The sequence below is a fragment of the Penicillium manginii genome (assembly GCF_028828005.1).
Source record: "Penicillium manginii strain IBT 31320 chromosome Unknown utg000002l:1.0-5564898.0:1.0-5567710.0, whole genome shotgun sequence".
Lineage (NCBI taxonomy): Eukaryota > Fungi > Ascomycota > Eurotiomycetes > Eurotiales > Aspergillaceae > Penicillium > Penicillium manginii.
In genome coordinates, this window is record NW_026643103.1 from 4,840,133 (window position 1) to 4,868,020 (window position 27,888).

Consider the following 27,888-nt stretch of genomic DNA (forward strand, 5'->3'; position numbering starts at 1 on the left):
GCATTTCGAACTGAGACCGCATCTAGATCGGCTAGGTGTGTCTCTGTCTCTCCAAAGTCCCCGCCTCCATTGTGGGTCGATCGGTCATCCCGCGGGGTCAACAGCTCCCCAACTTTCAGTAGTAGCCGCATGTGTTACTGATACCTAGATCTCAACTTGGGAAGGGCCTCGCTGACGGACTTTTGCATATCAACAACGTATGGCCTGGCTCTCTCTATCTAATTAGCACAGCTGGCCTCCCAGGCTGGCTGGCCTTCTTTGCTTCTGTGCACTGACATCCCTCCATAGCCCGTAGCCACCAGCGCGTGTTTCATCCTCCCGTCGTGGTCGGTCGCGAATCTCCTGCTCTCTTTGATGTTCATGAAAAATGGAAGCCTTTCGTATCGACCTCACTCAAAGTTGGACCATTGATCTGCGACCACGACGTTAAAGTACGGGATGACATTCCGCGGAGAAAGCACCCCCCCTCAGATCCTGAAGTCCCGGACCCCACCTCTTGCAGGACTCGATACAATGTCTGCAGAACCTGGTATGCCTAAAAGGCGCTGTGTCAGCACAGCCTGCATCGCCTGTCGTAGGCGAAAATCTAAGGTCCGTTCAGTTTTGTCAGGCTGAATATCAAGCGAGAGCGTCACTAATCCTTGGGTCTTCAGTGTGATGGGAATCTCCCCAGTTGTGCTGCATGCTCCTCAGTCTACCATACGCCATGTTTGTAGCTCTCTTCTCCCGTGCCCGAGAATCAGCTGTGCTGACTTGATATTAGGTGTCTATGACCCAAACTCTGATCACCGACGCAAAGGCGTTTATAAGAAGGACGCCGATACTTTACGAACTAAACACACCACGCTACAAACCCTGATTCAAGCCTTGTTGAACTATGATGAAGAAGACGCATTTGAACTTGTGCGCCAAATCAGATCTTGTGATGACCTCGAAGATGTCGCCCAATCTGTCCTCACACGAGATAGAGGGCTCCCAGCACCAACGATAGAAGCTGTGGGGGAAATGACCCAACATGAGAACGCGGCTGAAGTCGATCAATTTGAATCCGAACTATCGGGTAGAATGAGCGAACTCCTACTCGACGGTTCTCGAAAGTTCATTGGCGGCACGTCCAATCTCATCTTCCTTCCACCTGGCTCGGAATTACACGAGTTCACCACTACTCAAGAAGCCCCAATTGTTCCGGTTACCAATGATATGCTACCCGTGCGACGTTGGACACAGGCTACGGAAGATGACTCGCTCGTTAGTCATCTCTTGACGATGTATTTCACATGGCACTACCCATTCTTCACAATCCTGGCTAAGGACATGTTCTATCGGGATTATGTTCGTGGTGTGTCGAGTCCCTATTGCTCGGCCTTGCTGGTCAACGCCATGCTAGCCCTGGGGTGTCATTTCACTACATGGCGGGGAGCCTTTTCTGATCCTAACAATCTTGCAACTGCTGGTGATCATTTCTTTAAAGAAGCTAAGCGAATGGTTCTCGAGAATGATGAACATGAAAATGCAAAGCTTTGTACAGTTCAGGCATTTGCTCTCATGTCTGTGCGCGAGGCTGGATGTGGTCGTGAAGGCAAAGGCTGGGTTTATAGCGGGCTCAGCTTCCGCATGGCCTTTGATCTTGGCTTGAACGTCGATGCTGCAACCCCTGGCTCACACAACTTGACCGAAGAAGAGATTGATGCAAGGCGGATCACCTTCTGGGGCTGCTACCTCATTGATAAGTTAGTCTCCTGAGTTCTCTCCTCCGCATCCATCCCTTTCCCTATTTGATTCGAGCCTGCTCGTACACTCATGCGGCATTTTTCGAGCATTTCTAATGTATTTTAGGTGCTGGTCAAATTACCTTGGACGGCAGCCCCAGCTATCCTCGTCCAACACAAATATACCCAAATTTGAGGTCTTCCCAAGCGAGGAAACAGAACTTTGGGCGCCATATACAGACGCAGGTGCAGGCCAAGACCATAGTCAACCTTCGCGGACTCGAGCTGTTGCGCTACAAATATCGATCCTCTGTCAGATCAGTGGCGATCTTCTTGCATTTTTCTACCACCCGTCGGAGCTAGAGAAGTTACAACCAAAACAATCGGAGTTGAAAAAGCTTAGCGATGTTCATACTCGACTTGAAGCCTGGAAAAAGCAGTTACCACGAGAATTCGAGCCGAAGGAAGGACAGCTCCCCCAAGTCCTAGTCATGCAGTACGTCTACCAGAGCCTTGCTTCCTCTAAACTTAATACTCACAGTTCTACTAGCATGTTCAACCAACTACTACTCATTCACCTTTATCGTCCATTCTTAAAATACACCAAGACGAATACACCCCTGCCTTCACATGTTTCGCCACGCAAGATCTGCACACAGGCAGCATCGGCGATATCTAAACTTCTGCGGATGTACAAGCGCACTTATGGTCTGAAGCAGATTTGTAACGTTGTCGTTTACATTGCTCATACTGCTTGTACCATTCACCTTCTGAATCTTCCCGAGAAAAATGCTCAACGAGACATCGTTCATGGGCTGAGAAACCTCGAGGAAATGGCCGAATGTTGGCTGTGTGCGCGTCGGACATTGCGCATCCTCGACATCTCCGCCAACAAGTGGCACGTCCCGCTCCCTATCGAAGCCAGTGCTGTTTTCGAACGAACTCATACCAAGTGGGGGTCTTGGGGGCTTTGGGACCAAGCTACCTCACCTACGTCCGTATCAGATGAATCTCCGGCAACCTCTTTCAGCAACCTTAGCCCCTCCGTCAACAGCCCAGGGCGCTTCTCGCCTGGGGACAACAAGGCTCCTGCGGTACAGCGCCCGGAACCAGCTACAACCAACACAGCGACTTTGTCGAGGGTTTCCATGGCCCCTCAATACCCTCCCGCGACCACCATGCCACCTTCAGTTCCACCAATGCGTGTAGCACGCCGGGTATTTGGAGCCCAGGCCCAAAGACCGGAATTTCCACCACCAGAGCCGACGTATCTCCGGCCATTATCGCAAATGGACTACCAAGTACCTACTGGGTTTGCAGGTTCAAATCCATCCGCTCCTCCCATCCCAGGCGATTGGTACGATGCAAGCGGAACCCATGCAGAGACACAACCTACCCCATCCAGCCTGTCATCTGTGGCTAATTTTGGGGGGGCCCGAAAGCCTGGTCAGGGAGAGTCAAGGTTGGTGGTCTCGCAATGCTACCGCTATGGACATTGGTGTGGAAAACTGGAGTCCTTGGAGTCCTGAAATCTCGGCTCCAGTACCTCACCTTCAGTACGGCAATGGCCATGTCAACCTTGTGGCTATGGCGCCGCAGCCTAACACTGCAAACGGTCACCAAAACCAAGCCGAGGCATCCACGGGGATGCACAGTGCCAGTCTGTCGCCAGAGAATGGCACACCCAAATTTGACGGACCGTGGTCATGAATGATATTTTGCTACGTATATACTAACGACTAGAGTTTTTGCCATGGCTATTAGCATTGTACACAGAGTGAGGTATTGACGCTTTGGACTTTTTTGTATTTACTTTGTGTTTGTGTTCGATGATACCACAAATTGGGAGGAATTTTTGATTTTTATGGCGTTTAGATACTATATTTTATTGCATCTGGATTGGCCGCCTTGTAAGAGAAACGTTCCTCTCTTAATTCTAGTACATTGGCAAGTCGAGATTTACAGCTCGAGAAATGAAACTTCCCATCATGATCAATCATTAGTCACAACAAATACAAAAACACCAATTCACAAAATGCAGTTTCAACCCAAGAAGCATCCGAAAACCATATGGACGAGAGATAGCAGGGAAATGTATGCAAGGTATGGTATCACTAGATCGACTGTTAGCATCAATTCTTCAAGAGGAATTGGCGATAGTTAGGGGATAGGTTTCACTCACCAAGAAATAATCGGCGACGGGCTTCTTCGCAGGCATACCCCTAGTATCCTGGGCTGCAGCCTCAAACACGCGGTATCGTCGACCGGGACTGACAACGGTGCTTAAGGAATCCGCACCCATGACGCCGTTGCTTCGTCCATACTCTCCATTACTGCGGGCCACAGTGCCGCCACTGCTAGTATCTTCGCCTAGCTCCAAGATGGCAGCAACATTACCGCATCGGTAACAGTAGTTTGGAGCAGACCACACTGTAACAATACCGCCGTCGAACATCTCTTTGTATCCCTCCATAACAAGCTGATGGGCACGCGCAACAAGTGATAGACCGTTGAAATGGTTGAATTGTTTGACGATATCGCCGCCAAACAGGAAACCCGCACCTCGCGGGCTCAGGCCCCAACCTTCGATTTCGTCTGGGTCTGACCAGAGCAGATCGCACATGGCTCCCTCGTGGGGAACTTCTTGTTTGCGATCGATCAGTCGAATCTTGTCAACCGAGTCAATTAATGGTGAAAGACCACCATGTACACAGAGAACAGCGCCTGTGCGACTCCCAGGCGCGCTGCCGTTGCTATCCCCACCGGCACCTGTACCAGGTGCACCCGATCTTGTGGGCGCGCTTAGTTGACCAGGAGCAGCGGATATATCTCGTGGTGGGGAAATGTTTCGCGAGTCGGTGGAAGCGTCGGAAGAAGAACGCTGTCGCGCACGGTAGGTGCTCATAGTGACTTCACCGCGCGAGTTCAGCACCTCGGTCTCTAGCTCGGTATCATCTATTGGCATGGTGGACTGTGTTGTGTCGTTCGCGGAAGCTGTAGTTGGTTCCAGTTCTGAGCTTGCGCCTAAGACTATCGCGCCCAGAGCGAGATAGTCGAAGACTTCGCAGCAATACCGCCAGACGTTGGCGCTGCCGTACTTGCGGATACATTCGTCGTAGAATCCATAGACGGTTGTGATCTGGCGCGATTCGTGATTACCACGGATCAGGGTCATGCGATCGGGATATCGAACTTTGAGGCAGAGGAGGAGGAGGAAGGATTCAAGTGAGTAAAAGCCGCGATCAACGAAGTCACCCATGAAGAGGTAGTTAGTGTCGGGAACATCGCCGCCCACGCGGAATAGCTCCATCAAGTCGTGAAATTGGCCATGAATATCGCCGCAAATTGTGACTGGCGCATCGACAGAAACGACATTGCCTTCTTCGATCAAGAGCTCGCGAGCCTTGTAGCAGAGTTCGCGGACCTGTGATTCGGGTATGAGTCGGCAAGCCCGCAGCTGCTCGATCGCGCTGTACAGGAAATACGGTCAGTCATCAGTCAAACTGAAGGGGATAAGACAATGGCGATCGATACCGGTCAAGGTCACTCATGGTGGCTGTTAAGAGGAGGGTGGATGAGGGAGGATGAGGCGGATAGCGAAAGGGGAGGCGGGGGTGCAAACAAGACCCTCAGAGGCGGCAGTAATAGACAGTCAGTCTCCTTCGCGCGAAAAATCTAGATTCATTGTTGCGCCATATCCCAACGAAGAAGATCAAAGCAGGGCAGGGCAGGGCAAGGGCAAAGGGTCGGGCAGAAGCAGAGCAATGCGAGACACGGAGAGCGGCAGAACCGGGCTGGGCGAGGGCGTATCTACGTGACTGAGGCTGCGGCCAATCATGCTGAGGGCAGATAAGATTAGATGCCACCAGAGCCTTTCAACCTCCTCGTCTCCCGCCGTCGCGATCGTCAACTACCCCCGGATCGCCCTTAACAGCCCTGTCAGACCCTGTCAACTACTGTGGGCTTGTGGGAATACCCCAATTGGCCTCTACCGCGACTCTTCTACCTTCCCATCTCATCCAGCTTCGTGCTTCCACCTCACCCTGAACCGTCCGATGGCCTGAGCCCGAAAAAAAGTCGAAGACGTCGACTACGCTTTTCCTCCACTTGAATTCACATCACACATTGATCAATTCTCTCTCACACACACAATGCCGCCGCATCTCCACCCCCGCTCGCGGTCTACCACCGGCCTTTTCGCCGGCACTCTCCTCGCAGGCCTCCTGGTCGTTGGCATGCCACACGTCTTCCCTTGCCCGGCCCCTCGACGCACATTCGCCGACTCAGAGATGACAATCACACCTGACGGTCAACAATTACCACGCATTCGCCGTCGGAGGCGGAAAGATGTCGAAATGGACGCGGAATCTGCCCACCCTGTTCTCCCGACTTCCTCCGGCCCCATGCCCGTGGATGAGGAGGTCACTACGTTCTTCCAGATGGAAGCGGAGGCGCAGAAGTTGACACAAGCGAATCACGAATGTCCTATCCCGAAACCAAAGGGCATGATCGGCGAACTGCTGGGATTCCGCAATGCTCAGGGAGACCAGCAGCGCTAGACAACCGGGCCACCCGTGGGAAATCACCACAGGCACACACAGACACACACCTGAAGACAACCCCTGGCTCTGGGTTTTCTCCTTTTGTCTCTCATTCGATTTTGCATAATCTCTCTTTTCGTCACTTGTTTAATGATACCATGGATTTGGAATTGTGGAGGTATAAGGCCTCGCACAGTGGTTGTTCGAATATTACGGGTATTGGGGCTGGAGATACCACAGCGAAAGCTACACTTGATGTGTACCTGTATAAATTGTACAACAGAAAATAGATGAAAAAGAAGATTCAACATACCCATTTACCGAGGTGGTATTCCATGATTGTATTTAAGCAATTTAGGTACGTGGCTGGTAGCCCAAGTCTCAAAGATCCTCTATTGATCATCACACTCCTACTCCGAGTGGTACCTATGTAGCATGATGTCCATTTTGGTTCTTAGAATGTAACTGAATTCCGCCATTTCAAGCAAGCACAAAAGCACCTGGGCAATCGACAGCTCCGAGGCTATTTGTTTGAAATATAACTAGAACTGTGGTAGTATAGTGTACCTCAAATCCTGCCATAGCCCTGGTAAACTTAAAAGGGAGGCTGTCATGCTGAAAACTATCACTAAATCCAATATCTTCAGCGGTCTATAAGACAATCAATATCAATCAATTTCTCCATGACCCCATCGACCAACGCCATTTCACCTAAAAATTAGGGTAAAAAGGGCCAGGAGAAATAGTTCCAATGAACGAATCTAGAAGTCTCGTCGAGCTTCTCGATGATTTCGTCATGAGTTGGTTCAAGTACACTTCGCTCGGGATCGTATACAAGACTATATACGTAATCATCGAAGGTGTCTTTCACTTTTTCTACCCATTCTTCGGTCCGTGATGTCTCGCAGGGCTCATAGATGTAGTGTCTTTGGCTTGTTTCTGAAATCTCGAATGTCGTGTAGACTTCGTTAGATCCATCAACCTTCGTAGGATTATCCATTTTGAAGATATGTAGCCTTGTTTGATTGAGCGCATCTGGATCTTCCAATACTGCGGCTCGAAGCTCGGCAGGCAAGGTATAGTGCCAGTTGGTGAGGCTACTAGTAGTAAATGGCAGGATGAGGACGTTATAATCTGTCAAAGGGCACCATTGTGTGTCTTGTGTGTCTTCTGTGCTTTCAAATTCTGTGTCCAAACTTTCAAGTTCAAGTTGGAGACGGTGAATATCTTTTCTAGGAGATCCGTCTTCAACCCAATGCTTCACGAAACTTACATGGACGTATGGAGGAATCGGTAGTCTCTCCACAAATTCCACAACTTTGTTGACCATCGCCCATTGCGTGAAGATCGAACCTTTCCCCGGATACTTTGCACCGCGGATTTCAATTTCAAAATGTGGCGTCGAAATTGTTGAAAAGGGGAAGGTAGAGTGAAATTTGTCCATATCCCGCGCGCTGTCAAATCTCCAGTCAATCTGCAATGTTTTGGACGTTGCCTGGAATTTGACCCGGCGTTGATTGATTATGAATCTGAACTCGAGATTTCGGTAAAGCAGGGTTCTAATTTCATGATAGAGGAAACGGCTGCTGTGTAGGATGTTCGCTATTTTAGTCGGAGGCACAGGTCTGCGATATTTGCGAGGAGGCTGTGGTTTTCTTGAATCAGGAAAAAGAGCTTCCCATATCATGAGGCGAATCTCTGTTGGTAGCTTTGAGAAAGCCCCCAGCTGAGAGAGGCACTGGCTTTGAGTCTCGGGGTGTTTCACAAATATGGTGGCCATTTGCATTGTTTGATACCTGAAATCAAAAGGGACGGGCGAGCTAGTTCTGCGTAGTACTAACGATGCTTGTCGATCGTTTGATATATTGGCGAACGCGGAAGATATTTTATGTTAGAGATGACTATTCTAAGGTTATTTCAGAAGAGAGACAATATCGAAGAAATTAGAAGGAAAAAGAGAAAAATAAAAGTATTTGTACTCACTCCATGGTTGTAAATGATGTATTGTATCCATTTTTGGAAGGTCCGACACCATAATAGTCGCGGCGCCTAGTAGGCCGGTACCTGCTTCCATGGTTTCGATTAATCCCGACATCAGATTTTTGCATTTTCTTATATTTTGATGACTTATGACCGTCCAAGTTGTTTGGAGTTTCCCGATTTGATTTCGGTACTTTGTTCGTTGTATTAGTATGTCATTCTCTGCCTCAGTGTCTGACTTAGTTTCCATGAAAAATAATTAGTCAATATAATGAATATATCCTTAAAGTACTAAATCTAAAATCTCAGAAGAAAAGTACAAAGTAATGATTAATCTAGAGTCTTAGAAGAGGGAGGTAATTTTGTCCTATACCGTCAAGTCGACAAGCGGGTCTTTGGTAGAGCTGAGGCTAACCACGGAGGTCGCACTCCACCACGTTTAAAGTCCCGATCAAGCCACCTTGGAACATTCCGCTTCAATCACTTGCATCGCAATGGGCCCCTGGTCGCGCTTCATATGCAATGTGCTAACTCACCCAAGGCACACAAAATGGATCGCGCCCTTACTTATCCTAGGCGATGCAGTGCTGTGCGCACTCGTCATTTGGAAGATCTCCTGTGAGTGCGCGTCTCATCCCGTCGCGTGGCGGACAAGGCCAAGCTAACCGTACCCACGACCACAGATACCGAGATTGACTGGACGACCTACATGCAGCAAGTGAAGCTATACCTCGATGGTGAACGCAACTATCCCTCCATCGAGGGCTCGACCGGCCCCCTCGTCTATCCCGCCGGCCACGTCTACATTTATGCTCTTCTCTACCACCTCACCGATCAGGGACGGGATATCCTCCTAGGACAGATTATCTTCGCGGCGATCTACTTGGCGACTCTGATCATCGTCATTGCCTGCTATAGGCAGGTTCATGCGCCGCCATATCTGCTCCCACTCCTGGTCTTGTCCAAGCGACTTCATAGCATCTACATGCTCCGCATGTTCAATGATGGCATCGCCGCCTTCTTTATGTGGCTTGCAATTTATGCATGGATGAGAAAGAAGCCCTTGTTTGGAATCACAGCATGGTCCCTTGGTGTCTCTGTCAAAATGACACTGGTTTTGCTCGCACCAGCCATTGCCGTCCTCGGTGCATTTGATAACGGTCTGCGTGGCTGCGTGGTTCAGGCGATTGTAGCCTTCCAGCCCCAGGTGAGTTAAGATTCCTAGAAATTCCATAACTGTGGCCGCAAATTAATGCAATCTACAGATGTTGCTCGCAAGGCCGTTCACTCGCAAAAATTACATGGGCTACATTTCTCGGGCTTTTGAGCTAACCCGGCAGTTTATGTTCAAGTGGACCGTCAACTGGAGGTTCGTCGGGGAGGAGACTTTCCTCTCAAAGGAGTTTTCGTTGGGTCTGCTGGCTTTGCATGTTTCCCTCTTGGGGCTTTTCTCAACCATTTGGGTAAAGCCATCAGGCATGAACATTTTTAGCTTTGCCCGTGACCTTCTCGGTGGATGGAAACCTCGCATCGCCATATCCAAAACGTTGACTATGAACATGATGCTGACTTCATTGGCCATCGGCATGCTTTGCGCCAGATCATTGCATTACCAGTTCTTCGCATATCTGGCTTGGGCCTCCCCTTTCCTCCTGTGGCAGGCCAATTTCCACCCCGTTCTGATTTATATTCTGTGGGCTGTTCAAGAATGGGCCTGGAACGTTTACCCAAGTACCAACGCCAGTTCGGCAGCGGTGGTACTGTCCCTTGCCGTTCAAGTATTTGGCGTGTTCATCAGCGGGCTCGGGGAGGTGGATGGCGGCGAGCGTGGAAAAGCACCCGTTTCCAATAGATGATAGGCATTGAATCCTCAATTCGAATTTGAAGTGTTGTTTCAGGCATCAGAGTCCTCATCAGAAGAAGGCATTTTCCCCACGCGAGATTCCTCCTCGGAGTCGGAGTCGGAGTTGGCGTTGGCAGTCGCAATTGGCTGTTTCACGAATTCCTTGGGCCTGTAGGGAGAGTTGGTTAATTTAAACTCGATCGATCGTAAAAGCCGGCGTAGCAGAGAGAATAATATCATACCAGAAAGGGGATTTGCGCCAGGCCTTTTCATCCCGCACAATGTTGATAATTTCAGCGCCAATTTTGTTGTCCCGTTCCTCCTGTGCCTTGGTGTCGACGAGAAGATATGAACCACGCTTAATCCAGAAGGTCGATCGAAATCTCGCTGGCAGCTCTGCCAGCATTTGTGTTTTGTCTGGGAATTCAATTTGGTAGATGTTGTTGCCAGTGCCCTTGATTCCTCGCACGATGTGGTGGGTTTCGGCCAGTTCATTCGGTGGGAACATGGTTTCCTCGGCCGTAGCCAGGACCTTTCGACGAGGAGGCGCCATTGTGATTTAATTGGCGAGGATTGGCGATTAGAACCGAGCTGCAGGAATAAGGTATGTCGAGCTCTTTGGAGGTGGGGGAGAAATTTCCTCGGGCTTATCAGCGGGGCTTCCGCTCGATGACAAACTGCCCACAAGTTCCCCTCCAAAGAAGACCGCGGAGTCGGCCCCCCGCCTAATGGAGAAAGTCCCCGACTTACTAGGAGGATGTATCGCCAAAGCTGGTCAACTAATGCACTTCTGCAGATTGGAATCACTTGACCCAAAGGGATTTTTTCCCCCACGTTGAGTCAAGTCAAGTCCAACTGCCCTTTCTTTTCTTCTCCTTCTACATACCACTTCGTTAAGTCTCTGAGCTATTGTTAGTTTGATATAACGCCTTTACAGTGCTGCTTGGCCCAGAAAACTGGTTGAATATGGCAGCCTCCAGTCTAGGAGCTTTTCTAAAGATCGAGAGTTCTTCGCAGATCTCCACTCCCCCGCCTGCAGTGCGGAAGGATAAGCAAGGCGTCACGCAGCCTCCGTCGGATTATGAACTCAATGAGCTACTGCCACAAAAAGGCTCGACTCGAGTGACTGCTGAGCCAGTATCTTCGTCACCAACAGGCGCATCCGCACCAGCGCCTACCCCAAGCGTATTAGAAAGCCGTCTGCCAACCCCAGACGATGAAGCCACAGAGTGGGCCCCAGATCGAACCAATCCTTCATGGAAAACCAAATGGCGGCTGTTGAGCGTTAGTTTCATCAATTTCGGCAATGGAATGAACGATAGTGCTCCCGGTGCCTTGATTCCCTACATCGAGAAACACTATGGCATCGGATACGCTGTCGTATCGCTGATTTTTGTGACCAATGCCCTCGGGTTCATCTCGGCGGCGCCAGTCACACATGCCCTGGAGGTCAAGCTAGGCCGTTCGAAGAGCTATATGCTTGCGATGGCTTGTCTGGCGGTCAGTTATGTGGTCATCATCTGCCAACCGCCTTTCCTAGTGGTCGTAACCTGCTTTTTCTTTCTCGGGTTCGGGATGGCTCTCAGTCTGGCTCTTAGCAATGTGTACTGCGCAAATCTAGCCAATGCAACTACAGCCCTAGGCTGTTTTCATGGATCATATGGTATTGGAGGAACGGTCGCACCGCTTTTTGCGACTGCTATGGTGTCGAGTGGGATCCGCTGGTCGATCTTCTATTCTATTACCTTAGCTTTCTGTCTGCTCAATCTTGCGTTCTCTTCGTGGGCATTCTTCAACTATGAGAAAGACACCCCGGCAGAGCCGCAACGACCTCTTCACCAGACAACTTCTCGCCCCACAAGTATTACTGGCGAAACCATGACCCGAGCACAGATTCTCAAAAAGTCCATCAAGAACCGGACTACCCTGCTTGGTGCCTTATTCATCTTCGCTTACCAAGGAGCTGAGGTTTCCGTTTCTGGATGGGTGGTTTCTTTCCTGATCAGTTATCGAAATGGCGACCCCTCGCGGGTTGGATACGTCAGCGCAGGATTTTGGGCTGGAATAACGGCTGGCAGGTTTCTGCTCACTCATCCGGCAGCGAGACTAGGCGAAAAGACAGCCGTAGTCCTGATGGTAGCCGGTGCTGTAGCTTTTCAGCTGCTGACTTGGCTCATCCCCAATGTTATCGGGGAAGCTGTCACGGTTGCAATTTTGGGCGTCTTGCTTGGAGCTGTGTATCCGTGTGCCACGGTGGTTTTTACGAGGCTGCTGCCGCGAAGTATGCACATGTCTAGTCTAAGCTTCATCAGTGCCCTTGGCAGCAGCGGTGGAGCGGTCTCGCCCTTCTTTACCGGTATTCTCGCGCAGAAGGTGGGTACTATGGTCCTGCATCCGATTTGTATCGGTCTGTATGGGGTGATGGCTACGAGTTGGTTGTTGCTGCCGAAGATTTCGAAGAGATCCGAGTAAGGGTCTTTCTGAACTCAGATGTGGCTGTGCATAATTTGATATAATGGCCGGGCTTGGATGTATCCGGGACTGTCTGCCACTAGCTCGAGAGTAATTCGCGATCATTGAGATGTTAGGGGTGATGCGATGCGTGTATTCTCGTTTGGACCGGCTTATGAAATTGGGTACAGCAGTACATAACTGGCTGAGTCTTGCTACTTTCCAGGTTATCAACAAAGCATGAATAAGGGAACTGATGATAAAAGTTGAATAGAGTCGAATAAAAAAAGTCATTGGTTTTGGAATGAAAATTGGTATTGATTTGGGAGCTGCTCCGCGAGAAATAGGCAGTATAATAATGCTCATCTTTACACTTCCTTGGGAGGTCCACTCTACCCAACGTATTGGCAGCCTTGGAGGTTGACGAGTGAGATGGATGACTCTACGATTTGGGATCAGGCCATTTCAAGGTTTTACGGCCACAAAGAAACGAATGATATCGAGACAGGTGGACAATACCATTGTGCGAAGAATGTGTGCAATGTAACCGAGTCGAGTCAAGTCGAGTAAAGTCGAGTCGATGGGACTTGCCCATGTACGCGGCAAGGAGAGTGAACGGTCGCACGCTTCAGGCGATCAGCGTGCGGTGACGAGTCGCAGGCATCGTCGTTCCATTCATTTCTTTCCACTCTGTACGACCGACGGCATCGCCGCCATGCTGAGACATTCTGGGCCCGATATCTACCAATCACGACCCCGCGGGCTCGGCTGGGGCTGTGGTCATCGATTCGAAGTTTGGGTGGGTGTTTTCTGGTTGTGAATCGTCAAAGGCTCCTTTAATGGTACATTAGTAACTTTTTGTTTGTGTGGTATTTTTTTTTGGTTTGGTCATTGAATTTCACTGGATGGACTGGGGACCAGGTTGTCTCGGAGGAGAATGGTCCTCCACATGGAGGGGGAAAGATGGCCCAAAGTCTCACGTGTAGATGTCACGGTTTTCGCCACAATGTATTGAATTCGCGCCTAACACTACTGGGATTACTTGACGTAGCTCGTGTTTTTGTAGTTTCCCTATGATCTACTAAAATTCACTTTCAGCTGGCCCTTATCGCGACGATCCCCGCCTTGTTGCATGTCGCTACATTTTCCGAAGTGGCATTATCCTTACCGTCGTCCTTTTACCTTTACCCCCCCCTGTCAACAAGAGCCCCGCGAATCCCTTCTCCCACCTACACCTCCCCCCGCCCCCCACGGTCCGGCGCAACAACCCAGTTTTGATCCCTCGGACCTCCCATAATGGATGGTGACGAGCTTATTGCCTCGGTCTATCGCAAGATAGAGCGGGAGAAGGCCCTCATCGCCGCTGCGAGTAACATGCGGCAGTCGACCGACAACCCCCCTCGTGCAACAGAGAGTCGACGTCAACATCCGCGATGGCCGTAAGAATATCGCCTACCTCGAGGAGAAGATGCGAGAGCTTCAGATTCGTCGGATCGAGCAAGAAGGTGGTGGTTCGCCAGGTCAGCGAGGCGGGCCCGCGCCGCCGCCAAAGGACGGCGGATACTTTGGTGAAGATGAAGCTGGTTATCCTCAGGGTGGCTCCGGTTCGATGCCATCGGGTGCCCCCTTTTCCGACCCCCGCCCATATGCACCCATCCCCAAGGCGCGCCCTAATTACACCAAGCTCGGTACGTCGCTTTGCTCGAATCCTACCCCTCCATATCTTACCCAAAACCTGGGGAAATTTATCAGTCGACGATCGTCTTTCTGGGAACCCTTGGAATGCTGACTTGACGGATGTTTCAGATCTCATCAAATATGATACCGCTTATCTCGGACCGAAGATTCAGCTCATGCTGTCCCAGCTTGAGTTCAAGCTGAGTGTGGAGAAGCAATACAAGGCGGGTATCGAAAAGATGGTTCGGCTTTATCAAGACGAGGGCGATCGGAAGAGTCGCGCGGATGCCGAAAGCCGACGCATCGAGAGTAACCAGAAGATCCAGCTGCTAAAGCAGGCCTTGAAGCGATACGAGGATCTTCACGTCGATATTGAGTCGAACGATGCTGCCGATGGTATGTCACGCGTTTCAAATAGCACTTGTTGAATTGTGTGCTTTGACGGCTAACAATGGTACAGACGAGAGTCTCAGCAGTCCCAACATGCGCAAGCCATTGACTGGTCTTCTTACGATGCGGATCCACGCTGTCAATGATGTGGATCACGCCGCAAGCTCCAGATTCTCACGTGGCCCTGAAACCTATATCGTTGTCAAGGTGGAAGATACAATCAAGGCTAGGACGAAACCCAGCCGGATCGACAAATGGGTGGACGAGGCTTTCTCGATCGACATTGACAAGGCGAATGAAATTGAGCTTACGGTTTACGATAAGTCGGGAGATCGCCCCACGCCCATTGGTATGTTGTGGGTGCGTATCTCAGACATTGCGGAGGAGATGCGTCGCAAGAAGATTGAATCCGAACTCAATAACTCCGGGTGGGTTTCTGCGGACAGAATGGCTGGTGATTCCGGTACACCTCAATCCAACCATCCAGGCTCACCCCAGGGCTCTTCTCACGGCAACGGCCCGGGTAGCTTTGGTAACATGGCTATTCCCCAGGGGGCGATGCCTGAGAACCCGAATGCGCCTCCTACAGTGATGATTGACTCATGGTTTGCTTTGGAACCGTTCGGTCGGATCCATCTCTCGATGAGCTTCGGTAAGCCTTGTTTTATTTCCTATGACTACAAGATGCTAATGCTTCAATATAGCCAAACAATTGAAGGACCGCCGTCCTTTCGATATTGGTCTCAACCGTCAAGGTGCCGTTCGTCAAAAGAAGGAGGAGGTCCACGAGAAGCAGGGTCACAAGTTCGTCACCCAGCAGTTCTACAACATCATGCGCTGTGCGCTGTGTGGAGAATTTCTCAAGTATGCTGCGGGTATGCAATGTGCCGACTGCAAGTACACATGTCACAAAAAGTGCTACTCGAAGGTTGTCACCAAGTGTATTAGCAAGGCCAACTACGAAACCGACCCCGACGAAGAGAAGATCAACCACCGTATTCCTCATCGCTTCGAAGGCTTCTCCAATCTTTCCGCCAACTGGTGTTGCCACTGTGGTTATCTTCTTCCATTTGGACGCAAAAATGCAAAACGCTGCAGTGGTATGTTGACGATTATGAGAACTAATTCTTGACAAAGCTAACCTTTTCCCTGCAGAATGTGGTCTTACTTCCCACGCTCACTGCACGCATCTGGTCCCTGATTTCTGCGGCATGTCTATGGAAGCGGCGAATCAAATCCTAGAAACTCTTATTCGTGCCAAGACTCACAACAAGTCTACTTCTGTCAGTTCCGGTCTCAGCGGTCGTACCCTCCGACCAAGCGGTCCACCGCACCCCCCTCAAGACAACATCCGTCTTTCTTATCCCCCAAAGCCTGCTGAGGGCCCCTACGGGGCAATGCCCAGAAAAGCCTCGGCTGAAGCGGTAAGCGCTGCGACTAACTCCTATATGACTCCACAGTCACCAACAGCTGCTGCACAGAATGCTCAGCGCCAACCACTGCCGCCGAAGTCGCCTACCGCCGGGTCCGCTGCCCAGGCTGCTGCCGCTGCCGCGGCAAGTCTGCGTAGTCCTCAGCAAACGCCTAGTATGCATTCACTTTTACTGTCTCTTTTTAATCTCGCCTTGTGCTAACACTAGCTTCAGCTGAAATGACCCGGCCTCCAGTGCAGCCTCCTCAGCAACAGCAACAACAACAACCTCCTCCTCATGCTCACTATGACCCATCTGTCTATGCCAATTTCCAACATCCACCCGCGGCCCAGGCGGTTTCGAAGCCTGCCCCTGTTTCGTCGCCTTACGGAATGCCCGCGCCACCGCAACAACAGCAGCAGCAGCAGCAGATGCAGCCCCCTATGCAAGCCATGCAGCCCGCATCGCAACCTATTTCCACGGCAGCAGATGACATTGCCCCTCCTCAATCGAAGTCTCGCATTGGGCTGGATCACTTCAATTTCCTTGCTGTTCTTGGAAAGGGTAACTTTGGAAAGGTCATGTTGGCTGAGACGAAGAGCTCGCGGAAGCTATATGCCATTAAGGTTCTGAAGAAGGAGTTCATCATTGAGAACGATGAAGTTGAGAGCACCAAGTCTGAAAAGCGTGTTTTCTTGATTGCCAACAAGGAACGCCACCCATTCCTGTTGAACTTGCACGCCTGTTTCCAGACCGAGACCCGAGTTTATTTCGTGATGGAGTATATCAGCGGTGGTGATCTTATGCTGCACATTCAGCGCGGTCAATTTGGATTGAAGAGGGCACAGTACGTTCACATAGTTGCACACTATTGCAAATTAACTTTCGACATTCTAACTTGACATTCTAGGTTCTATGCCGCGGAAGTCTGCTTGGCTCTCAAGTACTTCCACGAGAACGGAGTCATTTACCGTGATCTAAAGCTTGACAATATCTTGTTGACATTGGATGGTCATATCAAGATTGCTGATTACGGTCTTTGCAAGGAGAACATGTGGTACGGCTGCACCACTAGCACCTTCTGTGGTACCCCCGAATTCATGGGACCTGAAGTAAGTTCAACTCCTAAGAAGTATACTCTTTTCAAAGTTGCCATATACTAACTGTGCTGTGCAGATTTTGTTGGACAAGAAGTACGGAAGAGCGGTCGACTGGTGGGCCTTTGGTGTCCTCATTTACCAGATGCTTCTCCAGCAGTCTCCGTTCCGTGGTGAGGATGAGGATGAAATCTACGATGCTATTCTTGCAGACGAACCCCTCTACCCCATTCACATGCCTCGCGACTCTGTTTCCATTTTGCAAAAGCTCTTGACTCGTGAGCCTGAGCTACGACTTGGCTCTGGACCCACCGATGCCCAGGAAGTTATGTCTCACGCTTTCTTCCGCAACATCAACTGGGATGACATCTACCACAAGCGCGTTCCTCCGCCCTTCATCCCCACCATCAGCAGCCCTACGGATACCAGTAACTTCGACCAGGAGTTCACCAGTGTGACTCCAGTCCTGACTCCTGTTCAATCTGGTAAGAATATATTCTGGTTTCAACATTTGAGATAAATTAGCTAATCTTTCTCTTCTCTATTCAGTGCTCTCCCAGGCTATGCAGGAAGAGTTCCGGGGCTTCTCCTACACCGCCGACTTTGCTTAATACCGGGTGGTTTTTCAGTCCGCGAAAATTGACTTTTTTTTTTCATCGAGGACCTAGCGCCGTGTCGTGTCTACTCGACACTGACTCGGTGCGCCATGGTCTGACGCCGTCACGACCGAGTTCTTCTGAGCTTCACGCTTGCGCTTCTCTTCAGCTTGCTTTACATACCCATCGCAGCTGTGTTTTTGATCGAAAGTCGGCGTAGACGCTGACCGCAAATCGTTTCGCCAAGTATGCTTCGTTGTGCCGAATGATATGAGTAATGGGGCAACTATGTTGCTATTGCTTTTCCCATTTTATTTTCTCTTTCCTGTCCTGCGTATCTAAATTGTTCCTTTTTTGCGTATTTTTTTCAACGGGCGAGTTCGGTTTCTATCTCTTGTGGAGCTGGTCGGTTGACGACTGTTCTAGGCCATGCCGGGTCATGGCTGTTCGGGGTTGCTGGTAGCATACGACCACACGAAGGGGATGATGACGAAGGTTGGGGGTGTTTTTCAACAAAAAAAAACTGTGTTGGCTGGGGAATGAATCGAAAGTGTTTAGAAAGACTACGGTCCGTGTGGTTCACGGTGGAACTGGCGCCGTGTCTGTGGGAAATAGTTCGCAGTCATATCACTGATGAGTATCTGGTTCCCATGGCTCTGGGCAGGAAATGCAAATACGAACTAATAAATCCTGCACTCTTTCCCATTTCCCTAACTCAGATGACCGTCCTGTCGAGTTGCCTTCATTGACTAGCTTCAGCCATCAAACTCTTTGTCCATCGTATTCAAGAATAGAAGGCTACGTTTGGACACTTTCCTCTTCTCTTTGTGTGAAATTCCGCTTGGCTTGATGAATTGCCGATTTAGTTCTTTGGTTTAGTCTTTCTTTCACCTCGTTCGGCCAATCCAATAGAACATCTCCAATACTGGCGCCTCCCGACTCCGCATACACAATGGACTCCAGCCCGAGTCCTTTTCCATCTCACCCCTATCCCCATCCCCATCCCCATCTACCTTTTACCCTTCACCACACTCATACTTCCTTGAACATCAGGATATTCACCTCTTGACTTAACCTCTATTCGCTAGTTGATGGTTTTGCAATCCACTAATTCTCCAGCTCTGTCCTCAACCCATCCAGCAAAGAGAGTTAGGACCTCCTCCAGCGCACTCCTCCCTCGCCTCGTTGCTGCGAAGGTCATCCAACCCAATCAACTTGAACGTGCGACCCTTTGTCATTCTCGTTCTCGGAACTTGACAACTCACTCCGCCTCTCATAACAGCCCCCTCTCATCTTCAAACTCTGCTCGGACCACCATGAGTTCCAAACGAAGCACCCCTCCAAATCTGATTCCGACTCCGTCGAGGTTTCGTGGAGGCCCGCTGAAACGTGGCAGAGCTGTGAGCAGTCCGAATTCAAGCAAGCGCCAGAGGATCGAGGAAGGACTCAAAAGACCTAGCAAGCCGAGAGAAAAACTAGGCTCAGACAAGAGGTTGCCCTTAGCAGGTCCGTCCCGCGCGCGTGAGACGACCCAAATACGATCCAATTCCGTCAAGACCGAAAGCAAAAGCCTCTCTCCTCGAGTCGGGTATTCCACTAGTTCTCGAAGAACGGATGCATCGGACTCTACCGGGCACTCTTCGGACTCCTATGATGAGGATGGAAATCGCAAAAAGAGACAGAAAGGAGAAGATGACGATATCTATCGAGACTATGGATCGCCAGACGACGACTTTGAAATCGAAGCACAATTCGACAAAGAACATGCTAAAGCCCAGGCAGGGGTTGAACGAAGAAATCTCGTCAACGAGATTACACAGGAGAAAGCTAGGCGTATGGCTAAAGCTGTACGAGTTCCGGCAAATTCAAAGATGGGAGAGGGGGAAAGAAACCTGTACCTTGAGCTTGCTCTGCGTGGCTGCAAACCGGTGATGTATCACCACTGGAAAACAGACTTCTCGACGCTACCCGAGTCACTCTTCTCTTCGGAAAAACCGCCTGCCAACGAGTTAGATGAAATCATCTTCAAAACCAAGACCCGATCTGAGTTCCATGCGATCAAAGCTATGAAAGAACTCTTGGATTTGGGTGGACAGGTCAGAGACTGCGGTATATTGACTGCGGTTTATCCACCAGAGGTGATAAGGAAGGCGATTGCAAAGTACATTCGCTGGGCTATCGACGATGCTGGGCTCAAAACTAACGCCGATACTCTCCCGTTCCACATCATATACGCTCAACAGATCGGACAGCCCACCCTCGAGACTGTCACGAAAGTAGTCAAGAAACTCACTAAACTGGCACTTCAGCACCGAGGCGCATATCAAGGTGCGGAGAATGTATACTGGCCTACCTTGGTCGGATATGTTGTTTGCGGGCCCATTGCCACGATCCTGTCACTCGATTCGAACCCTCTCTCTCCCGCCTGGAGTGGACCTGTTGACAAACGAGTGAAATATATGGGTCAGTTCGATCTCACTGAGCCTGACCAGGATGTCTGGAACTCTCTCGCCATAGCCATTTCGGTGATTCACGTGCGGGAGTCTATGCTGAAGCTTGCTGCTACGTATTCCGGCCCTCGAGCACCTTTCTTCCGCGGCCAAAACGGTGATTTTAGTGATGATGACTGATTTTGGTGAATGGTTTCTCAATAGTCACTATGAGGAAGAAAAGTTCAATCTGCTGTCTTTTCGGGGTGATTTGGCGTTATGTTTAGTCTCCAAGGAGTCATTAGTCGTTCGGTTTCGGTCAAATGAGCTGTCAATTCACTACTTTTCAACGTCAAGGTGTAGAAATTATTTTACCGTTATTCCATAGAAGCTTTTTAATTTCTGTTTTTATTTTTATCTACTACCTAAGTAGTAGCTTCAATTAATTTGTTTCCATGGTTTTCTAGTTAGATGAGATTATTTATAGAGGTGGAATTGATCTGGAGTCCTGCCAGTGGAGACTGCCAGTGTTCAAATAAGTTCTTGAAGTTCCAATATTCCAGGGTTTCAATTTCAACCTTGGAAGTTTGAACCTCCAGGACTTCCAAGGTTGGAACTTGAATTTGGCTGCTATCTACTAGTAGGTAGTACAGACCTCTGAGGTATCTACTAGTGCTACCTATATGGGCAGGTACTCGTAATATATATCCGCATTGTCTCCAGCTCGAGCACAACCTTCTAAAGTTGGAACTTGAAGATCAAATCTGACACCCGAGGACATAAAAATTCAAGTGTAGGAAAGATTGCCTAGGTAGTTTATGTTTTAATCCATGAACAGAATATTCATACATGAACAAGAGCCCCGGAGAGGATTGTTCACCCTTTTTTGGTAGCAGACTGATTCTGGGCAAACCCGAGTCACATGACCCCATCCGACATTGACGCTTTTCACAACATTCACCCCAAACCATCAGCCATATTTAGTTCGCCACAATGGATGCAGCAGAGGACCGTGATGTCAAACTCCAGCGGGCATCCAGTGATCTAGTCTCGGAGTTCTCGGCCAAGCTACCATCGTTGTTGTGGAAATCTCAAAATGGTGCCCCTCACCGTACCCCACGCAAATGGACACAAGAGTCGAAGACTGAGAAGCTTGTCAGCCTCGTAAGAATCCCGGGCATCATCGATTCATATTGGATCCCCCGCAACTAACATGGATGACAGCTTGAGCCCTTTCAAGAATGGCCGCAGCTTCTAGACCCGCACCTCCAGAAGCTACTGCCTCCTTTAGTGGATGCATTCCTGGCTTATTTGATCAAGCATCGGGGCCAATACAACGCGCAAGTCGCGAGTGATGCACAGGGTGCTTCTTTATACCCACTTCCGCGTGCTATATGCAGATTGCTTTATACCTTTTGCAAGGTACGTGGAGTCAAGGTAATCAGCCGGTTCCTGAACAATGAGCCGAAATACCTCGAATCCATGCTACGGGCTTTCATCCAGTGGGATGAAGCTCAGCCCTCAAATTCGATGGATGATTTCCCTGGAGCTGACTCACAGAGCATGAAATGGGAAGAACGTTATGTGATGCTTGTCTGGCTTTCGCATTTACTTCTCGCCCCGTTTGATCTTTCCTCACTATCATCTGACGATATCCCGATCCCCTATGATAATCTGCAACAACTTGGTGATCTTTTACCTCATACGCCAGTGGCTGCAAAATCTCTTTTGTCAGTCGCGCTGCAGTATATCAACGCCCCGGGCAAGGAGCGTGAGGCTGCAACCGCCCTCCTCGCTCGACTCGTCTTGCGTGGAGATATGCAGGCACTGGGACTACTGAAGGGCCTCAAAGAATGGGCCTTTGCTACTATTCTACCAGTTGGAAACGCGGAGCCACCTTCTGTCTACTCCTGCATCGGGGTGCTTTCTTTCATTGCTCGCCTGTGTGGCTCGGGCCAAGTGGAAGATCTCGCTCCTTTGCTACAGAGTATGTTTGAACAAATACTCCGGGTGGCGCAGGACAACTCTGATATATCTGCAACAATAAAGTCCTCTGCGCTGGCCAAGAAGACCGTTGTCAAGATCCTTCGCAACGTAACCGTGATGGCATTGTCTCTAAGTGAGAGAGGAGACAGTCGGATCAGAGACGACCAGTTGTCAACCATTCTGGAAGAGGCTATCGATCACTTCCTCGTAGCATTGGCAGACAAAGACACTCCCGTTCGTTTTGCGGCAAGCAAAGCTCTCAGTGTCATTACCTTGAAGTTGGACTCGGAGATGGGTACCGAGGTCATCGAGGCCGTGATTGGCTCTCTGGGGGAAAATATTCTCTTCGAGAAAGATGATGGCACATTGGTGACTCCATTTGAAGCAAGAAAGATCGAGACGCATAGGCTGAGGCGAAATCTGAGTGCCGTGGATGCCCAGCGGTGGCAGGGCTTGATGCTCACATTATCACATTTGCTTTTTCGACGTGCGCCTCCCATCACGCAACTTCCCGAAATTCTCCAATCCCTCGTGTCTGGCCTCGACTTTGAGCAGAGGTCCTCTACGGGCAGTTCAATGGGAACGGGTGTTCGAGATGCCGCATGTTTCGGTATCTGGGCGTTGTCACGGAAATACGCAACATCGGAGTTGCAAGCGTTGCAACAACAAGTCATACCTTCAATGTCCGGAACAGACGAAGTGGATGTCTTGCAAAAGCTTGCTGTTGAGCTCGTTTGCTCGGCTTGTGTAGATCCTTCAGGAAACATTCGACGAGGTGCCTCTGCTGCTTTACAAGAATTGATCGGCCGCCACCCAAACACCATCACAGAGGGAATTCCTCTTGTGCAGGTTGTGGACTACCATGCTGTTGCACGGCGATCTCGTGCCATGATTGACGTTGCTAAAGCCACCGCTTCACTGGATCCTATGTACTGGAGCCCTTTGTTGGAAGCATTGATCCAATGGAGAGGCATTGGATCCCCGGATGCTGAGTCTAGAAGGCAAGCAGCAAAGTCTATTGGAGTTTTGAGTACGCAGCAAAAATTCAAAACCATGACTACGGTGTTCGAACGCCTCCTGCAGAAACTCCCACGCATTCCTCGAAGTGACGTTGAGGCGCGCCACGGATGCTTTTTGTCGATTGCTACCACGGTAGATGCCTATATCAGTGAATGGCAAGCTGCCCCAGAGATGAGGGATGCACCTGAAGCAAGGAATCTTGCCTCCCAGGTGAACGGGCTCTGGGAGATTCTGGCGTCATCATTGGGCCCTGCTGATAAGGATCTGACTCAACAAAATTCCCGGCCTGAGCTGACCGCAGAAGCATCTGCTTGCTTGATCGCTTCACTTTCGCGGTCTATCGTGTCTACTGGAATTACTGCGCCACCCGATGCTCTGCTCGAACGATCACTCCAGATTCTTTCACTCTGCGTTTCCCGAAGCGATGATATTTCCATTGAAACTTCATCAAATGCGTTGTCCGCGTTGTTTCCACTGTTGTCTTCGACTAAACAGGAAAAAACGGTGGAATTGTGGTTCTCTCACCTACGCGCTTCAGCAAGCTTACCGAGTGGACGCGGTCAGATTTTAGCCCTAGGAGCTGTTTTCAAGAAACTTGAAGGACATGAGCATCTACGCCAGAGTATTATCACGGAGTTGCTTCGGTATGCGAGAATAGAGGAGCCTATTCAAAAGCGAGTGGCTTCTGTGAGATGTCTCGCCATCAAAGTCCTGCCAAACACAGGTATGCAGCCCCCTGACATGGCGGGTGGGAAATAATCCCGAACTAACAACATCATAGTTGCGTCTACGGAAATTGCGAGCAATGTCCTAGGCTTCCTGAATGATTATACTACTGACAGAAGGGGCGATATTGGGTCACTTATCCGAGTTGAAGCGATTCAAGCAACAGAAGTTCTTTTGAAGCAAACTGCGGGAGTATCACCACGCTCGCAGACTACCCAAGACTTGGTCGGATGTCTCTGCCGGCTTGCATCTGAAAAGCTTGACAAGGTTCGATTACAGGCTTGGCTATGCCTCCAAGGCTATTGGGAATCATCCGATTTTCCCGAATTGCAAAGGTGACTTTGCCTCCAGTGACCCTATCAGATTGATGAGTGCTAACTGTGAAGTAGTAAATATGAGCACTTCAGTCAAGTATCTTCTCAGAACTACTTTGATCAGTTATTCACTCTATTTTCCATTGATTGGTTACGCCTGCCTTTCTTGAAGGGATTGGCTACATCAGCAGTGGCAGGCTCAGACGGTTTAGTGCGAGCAACCAGATCAGCTCTGATTCAGTTTGTCAATTCCCACGGGCCTAGCGAACGCCAAAATGTCTTGATCACGATACTGCAAGATTTGGCGACTGTTTTGACGGAGAACCTTCAAGATGATCGCTATGCTCTTCCGGCAGTCGATTTCATTTCATTTCTAATTGACAGCTATGCGATTCACAGCTCAGAGCAACTGGACCCCATCTTTAGACGGGTCTTTATTCTGGTTCAGAAGTCCCATTTCCGCTCCTCCAATATTTCCCGCATCGAAGCTGCGGTGAAGGTATACGCTGCTTTGTCCAGACTGGAGCCATTGCAGCTAGAGACCTTAAAAAAGTTGACCGGGCTGCTGCTTCATCCTTTCCCAAGGGTAAGTGTGTCTTTCCACAAGTGTTTGTGTTTATACTTACAAATTTCTGTGCCTAGGTTCGATCGACTGCTGCGGAATATCTCTTCATTTTGACCGACTCCGAGACAGTCAGATATGAGAATTGGTCAGAGCAGCCGAAGCAGTTAAAAGAGAAAGTAGAAAGTTTGAGGGTCGAACTATTGCCTGTGAAATAGGTCTAGCAACTTGAACACAAGAATAATTTACTGCATGGCATCTAGATGTATCTTTTCTCTGACGGAATAAGCAGGGCTAAACTTACTCCAGTGGCTCCATTCTAGTAAATTGTATCAAAAAACAAAAGGAATAGAAAAAAAGAAGATATAGAACAGCTGATAGTTTAAAAAGTATCATGGACAAAAAAGAATGCATCATCCGTGAATCGAACACGGGCCTCGTCGATGGCAACGACGAATTCTACCACTAGACCAATGATGCTAGTTATTGAAATCATTGTCTGGATTAGTAATTATGAGCCTACAAAGCCTTAGCCTATCGCAACCTCCGCCCAAGGAAATCAGAGCTCAACCGCGCTCACAGCTTCCGGAGCTCATCTTTGTCGCAACCATGGCGGCCGAGGGTATATCTACAGGTGGCATTCCGCCGAATTCTACGTGAGTCTCCTGTCATTACTACTCTTTTTGATATCCACTAACATGCTCTCGCAGTGTCTACGTATGCAGTCCATCCCTCCTCCTCACCCACCATTCCCCGATCCCCTCGCCCGCCGCGGACCATTGACTGACTTTCCTGAACATACAGATCCGGAATTTGGAGGAGTCAATCAAGGTCGATCAACTAAAAGAGGCTCTTGAAGAGATCTTTTCGGAGTTTGGTAATGTGCTCGAGATTGTCGCGAAGGCCAACCTGAAGGCCAAGGGCCAGGCCTTCATCGTTTATGACAGCGTCGAAGCGGCAACCCGCGCCATCGATGAAGCCAATGGGTTTGATCTATTCGAAAAGCCCATGGTCCTGGACTACGCGAAGACCCGAAGCGATGCCACTGTAATGCGCGAGGGTGGCTCGGACGAGTTGGAGGCTCACAAGCGGAAACGCCTCGCTGAGAAAGGTGAATCACTGCCCTCGCCTGAATCTGTTCTCTTCATTACAATAGAAGTATACGCTGACTCTCGGTTTTTCTACTACTAAGAGCGCCGACAAGCCCATGATGCGCTCGAAGCACAGAAGAAGCTCAAGCGCCCCGCCGCCGCCGCAGTTCCCGACAACGCACGCCCAGCCAAAACCGCAAAGGGCGCTGGTCTCAAGCCTACATCTGGCGCTACAGCTGCTGTTGTGCCAGATGAATATCTTCCTCCCAACAAGATTCTGTTCCTGCGGGATCTGCCAGATGACGCTAGCCAAGAGGGTCTCTCGGCGGTGTTCGGTCGTTTCGAGGGATTCCAGGAAGTCAGATTGGTGCCAGGTCGCAAGGGTATTGCTTTCGTCGAGTACGATGCCGAAGCTGGTGCTATTAGTGCAAAGGAGGCTACCACGAACATGCCTATGGGAGAACAAGGCAAGCCAATCCGCGTTACCTACCAACGACAGTGATCGCTTCTGTGATACATACGCCCCAAAACAACCTCATACTATTCTTTTTTGGCGTTTGGAGAGTTCTGCCTATCACTTATGTATTTGCAATACGGAAGAACTGAATTACTGTCTACATGAATTGCTGCCCGCATCATTTGGGCCCCACTTTCAATGAAGTCAAGAATATGTATTTCCGGAAATAAAGCCAAGTAGCTAAAGCACATAAAACACAGGTTGGTAGTCGAAAGAATTGTTACAGATGCGAAGACATATGCCAGTGTGGACGATAGTCCAAAACAGATGAGAGAGAGAAATCAGGGCAAGGGGGTAAGACTAGAAAATAACATCATTGTCTTCCTGCTCGCCAAGAACATCAGTCGTCTCAGGCTCAGGCTCCTTGGATTCTGCAACTGGCGGCGTTCCGTTTTGTGCTGCCTTCTCGGCCGCCCTTTCTCTGGCAGCTAGAATTTCCGCATCTGCAGCGGCGTTATCTCTCTGTTTCTTGTTTGAGACCTTCTTCAAACGGTAGAATTCTTCTCGGTCAAGCTCGTCAAGCTCGGAGTTGATGTCTTGATATGTATTAGCAAGGTCCTGTTCGATACGGTAGGGAAGATTGCAAACATTTGATGGTGTTCTCTGTTCGAGGAATGATAACATGCTCGCTTCGTAAACGTTAGTTGATTCTGCCATGCGCCTTGAACATTATTAGGTCAATGATAGCTTACATAGCGTTGACTAAGATGGACAAGGATTAGTTATCATGCTGGCCACAGTAATTTGGAGCAAACTTACCTCGACGATTGACGACCTTGATAACCTCATCAAGAATCAAGAAGGCAGTCTGGAGGGGTTAGCATAACTCATATTCAAACGGTTGCCAACTGTGAATACCTGTAGACTGGCCAACTCCACCAATGTCTCCACGGCCCGCGCGTATGTCTCCCGGCAGCGTTGAATTTGCTGACCACCCTTACCAAGACCGGTCAGGCCAAAGTCGTTAACACCTTCTTCCGTGTAGCTCTCAAATTGAGGAAGGTAAACACCCGAGACGTTCTCGTTCTTCGCCCGTACACGGAAGCGAGCTTGCTTGGCCGATTCCTGGATCTGGTAACCGATATCTCCACCAACAGCGTAGCTAACTTCGGCTAGGGAAAAGGCTGCAATTTGCATGACCCGTCCCATCTTTTGTTTGGCTTCATCAATGCGGCGTGTGATCTCTGTGCTCCATGATTAGCAGGTGTGGGGTGTGGGGGTTCTCGGGTTGAGCTGAACGGGATGTCGTACCTCGGAAACGTCTGTTGAAAACACGAGATGTTAGTTATAGAGAAAAGTCCAGTTGGAGAACAATGTACATACTTTGTCAGTGCTTCACTTTTCCGCTTTAGCAAGCTGTGGCCGACCTCCGCCCCCTTCAACTTGGCTTTCATCAACCCCAGCGACTGGCGAGTCGGAAAGACTGGCTCTCGGCCCTATGAATAGATTGTCAGCAAACAAAGAGAGACTTCAAATGTATGAGACATACAACAGCACCCGACATGACGGCTTTGAATTCCTGGCGTTTGCGATTAGCTCCTGTCCTA

The 27,888-nt window shown here is 49.7% G+C and overlaps 12 protein-coding genes across 12 annotated transcripts; 8 read left to right on the plus strand and 4 right to left on the minus strand.

Annotated features, from left to right (window-relative positions):
- Positions 1 to 513: 513 nt before the first annotated feature.
- Positions 514 to 3,419, plus strand: N7533_003105 (putative C6 transcription factor (NirA); the record flags this gene model as incomplete). The annotated part of the gene is made up of 5 exons (XM_057099755.1): positions 514 to 591; positions 654 to 708; positions 764 to 1,730; positions 1,837 to 2,926; positions 3,012 to 3,419. 5 exons carry the CDS (start codon positions 514 to 516, stop codon positions 3,417 to 3,419), a joined length of 2,598 nt encoding a protein of 865 aa, XP_056964891.1.
- A 401-nt stretch (positions 3,420 to 3,820) lies between these two features.
- On the minus strand, positions 3,821 to 5,260 carry N7533_003106 (serine/threonine-protein phosphatase; the record flags this gene model as incomplete). The annotated part of the gene is made up of 3 exons (XM_057099756.1): positions 3,821 to 3,823; positions 3,892 to 5,179; positions 5,244 to 5,260. 3 exons carry the CDS (start codon positions 5,258 to 5,260, stop codon positions 3,821 to 3,823), a joined length of 1,308 nt encoding a protein of 435 aa, XP_056964892.1.
- Positions 5,261 to 5,860: 600 nt separating this feature from the next.
- N7533_003107 (uncharacterized protein) lies at positions 5,861 to 6,268 on the plus strand (the record flags this gene model as incomplete). Its single annotated transcript, XM_057099757.1, has 1 exon — positions 5,861 to 6,268. One exon carries the CDS (start codon positions 5,861 to 5,863, stop codon positions 6,266 to 6,268), a length of 408 nt encoding a protein of 135 aa, XP_056964893.1.
- Positions 6,269 to 6,968: 700 nt separating this feature from the next.
- On the minus strand, positions 6,969 to 8,036 carry N7533_003108 (uncharacterized protein; the record flags this gene model as incomplete). The annotated part of the gene is made up of 1 exon (XM_057099758.1): positions 6,969 to 8,036. The coding sequence occupies one exon, from the start codon at positions 8,034 to 8,036 to the stop codon at positions 6,969 to 6,971; it is 1,068 nt and encodes a 355-aa protein (XP_056964894.1).
- Positions 8,037 to 8,724: 688 nt separating this feature from the next.
- On the plus strand, positions 8,725 to 10,086 carry alg3 (dolichyl-P-Man:Man(5)GlcNAc(2)-PP-dolichol alpha-1,3-mannosyltransferase; the record flags this gene model as incomplete). The annotated part of the gene is made up of 3 exons (XM_057099759.1): positions 8,725 to 8,848; positions 8,914 to 9,437; positions 9,496 to 10,086. 3 exons carry the CDS (start codon positions 8,725 to 8,727, stop codon positions 10,084 to 10,086), a joined length of 1,239 nt encoding a protein of 412 aa, XP_056964895.1.
- A 38-nt stretch (positions 10,087 to 10,124) lies between these two features.
- N7533_003110 (putative eukaryotic translation initiation factor eIF1a-like protein) lies at positions 10,125 to 10,626 on the minus strand (the record flags this gene model as incomplete). Its single annotated transcript, XM_057099760.1, has 2 exons — positions 10,125 to 10,242; positions 10,316 to 10,626. The coding sequence occupies 2 exons, from the start codon at positions 10,624 to 10,626 to the stop codon at positions 10,125 to 10,127; spliced, it is 429 nt and encodes a 142-aa protein (XP_056964896.1).
- Positions 10,627 to 11,039: 413 nt separating this feature from the next.
- Positions 11,040 to 12,545, plus strand: N7533_003111 (putative MFS efflux transporter; the record flags this gene model as incomplete). Its single annotated transcript, XM_057099761.1, has 1 exon — positions 11,040 to 12,545. One exon carries the CDS (start codon positions 11,040 to 11,042, stop codon positions 12,543 to 12,545), a length of 1,506 nt encoding a protein of 501 aa, XP_056964897.1.
- A 1,275-nt stretch (positions 12,546 to 13,820) lies between these two features.
- pkcA (protein kinase c) lies at positions 13,821 to 16,225 on the plus strand (the record flags this gene model as incomplete). The annotated part of the gene is made up of 6 exons (XM_057099762.1): positions 13,821 to 13,893; positions 13,940 to 14,212; positions 14,331 to 14,597; positions 14,662 to 15,243; positions 15,296 to 15,691; positions 15,747 to 16,225. 6 exons carry the CDS (start codon positions 13,821 to 13,823, stop codon positions 16,223 to 16,225), a joined length of 2,070 nt encoding a protein of 689 aa, XP_056964898.1.
- Positions 16,226 to 19,012: 2,787 nt separating this feature from the next.
- N7533_003113 (uncharacterized protein) lies at positions 19,013 to 20,326 on the plus strand (the record flags this gene model as incomplete). The annotated part of the gene is made up of 1 exon (XM_057099763.1): positions 19,013 to 20,326. The coding sequence occupies one exon, from the start codon at positions 19,013 to 19,015 to the stop codon at positions 20,324 to 20,326; it is 1,314 nt and encodes a 437-aa protein (XP_056964899.1).
- Positions 20,327 to 21,118: 792 nt separating this feature from the next.
- N7533_003114 (tubulin-specific chaperone D) lies at positions 21,119 to 24,951 on the plus strand (the record flags this gene model as incomplete). Its single annotated transcript, XM_057099764.1, has 5 exons — positions 21,119 to 21,289; positions 21,350 to 23,855; positions 23,913 to 24,192; positions 24,247 to 24,757; positions 24,814 to 24,951. 5 exons carry the CDS (start codon positions 21,119 to 21,121, stop codon positions 24,949 to 24,951), a joined length of 3,606 nt encoding a protein of 1,201 aa, XP_056964900.1.
- Positions 24,952 to 25,342: 391 nt separating this feature from the next.
- On the plus strand, positions 25,343 to 26,326 carry N7533_003115 (U1A/U2B'/SNF family RNA-binding protein; the record flags this gene model as incomplete). The annotated part of the gene is made up of 4 exons (XM_057099765.1): positions 25,343 to 25,389; positions 25,444 to 25,450; positions 25,538 to 25,844; positions 25,926 to 26,326. The coding sequence occupies 4 exons, from the start codon at positions 25,343 to 25,345 to the stop codon at positions 26,324 to 26,326; spliced, it is 762 nt and encodes a 253-aa protein (XP_056964901.1).
- A 315-nt stretch (positions 26,327 to 26,641) lies between these two features.
- N7533_003116 (H(+)-transporting V1 sector ATPase subunit D) lies at positions 26,642 to 27,845 on the minus strand (the record flags this gene model as incomplete). Its single annotated transcript, XM_057099766.1, has 8 exons — positions 26,642 to 26,877; positions 26,930 to 26,970; positions 27,034 to 27,043; positions 27,101 to 27,149; positions 27,200 to 27,525; positions 27,593 to 27,603; positions 27,665 to 27,777; positions 27,831 to 27,845. The coding sequence occupies 8 exons, from the start codon at positions 27,843 to 27,845 to the stop codon at positions 26,642 to 26,644; spliced, it is 801 nt and encodes a 266-aa protein (XP_056964902.1).
- Between the last annotated feature and the right edge of the window lie 43 nt (positions 27,846 to 27,888).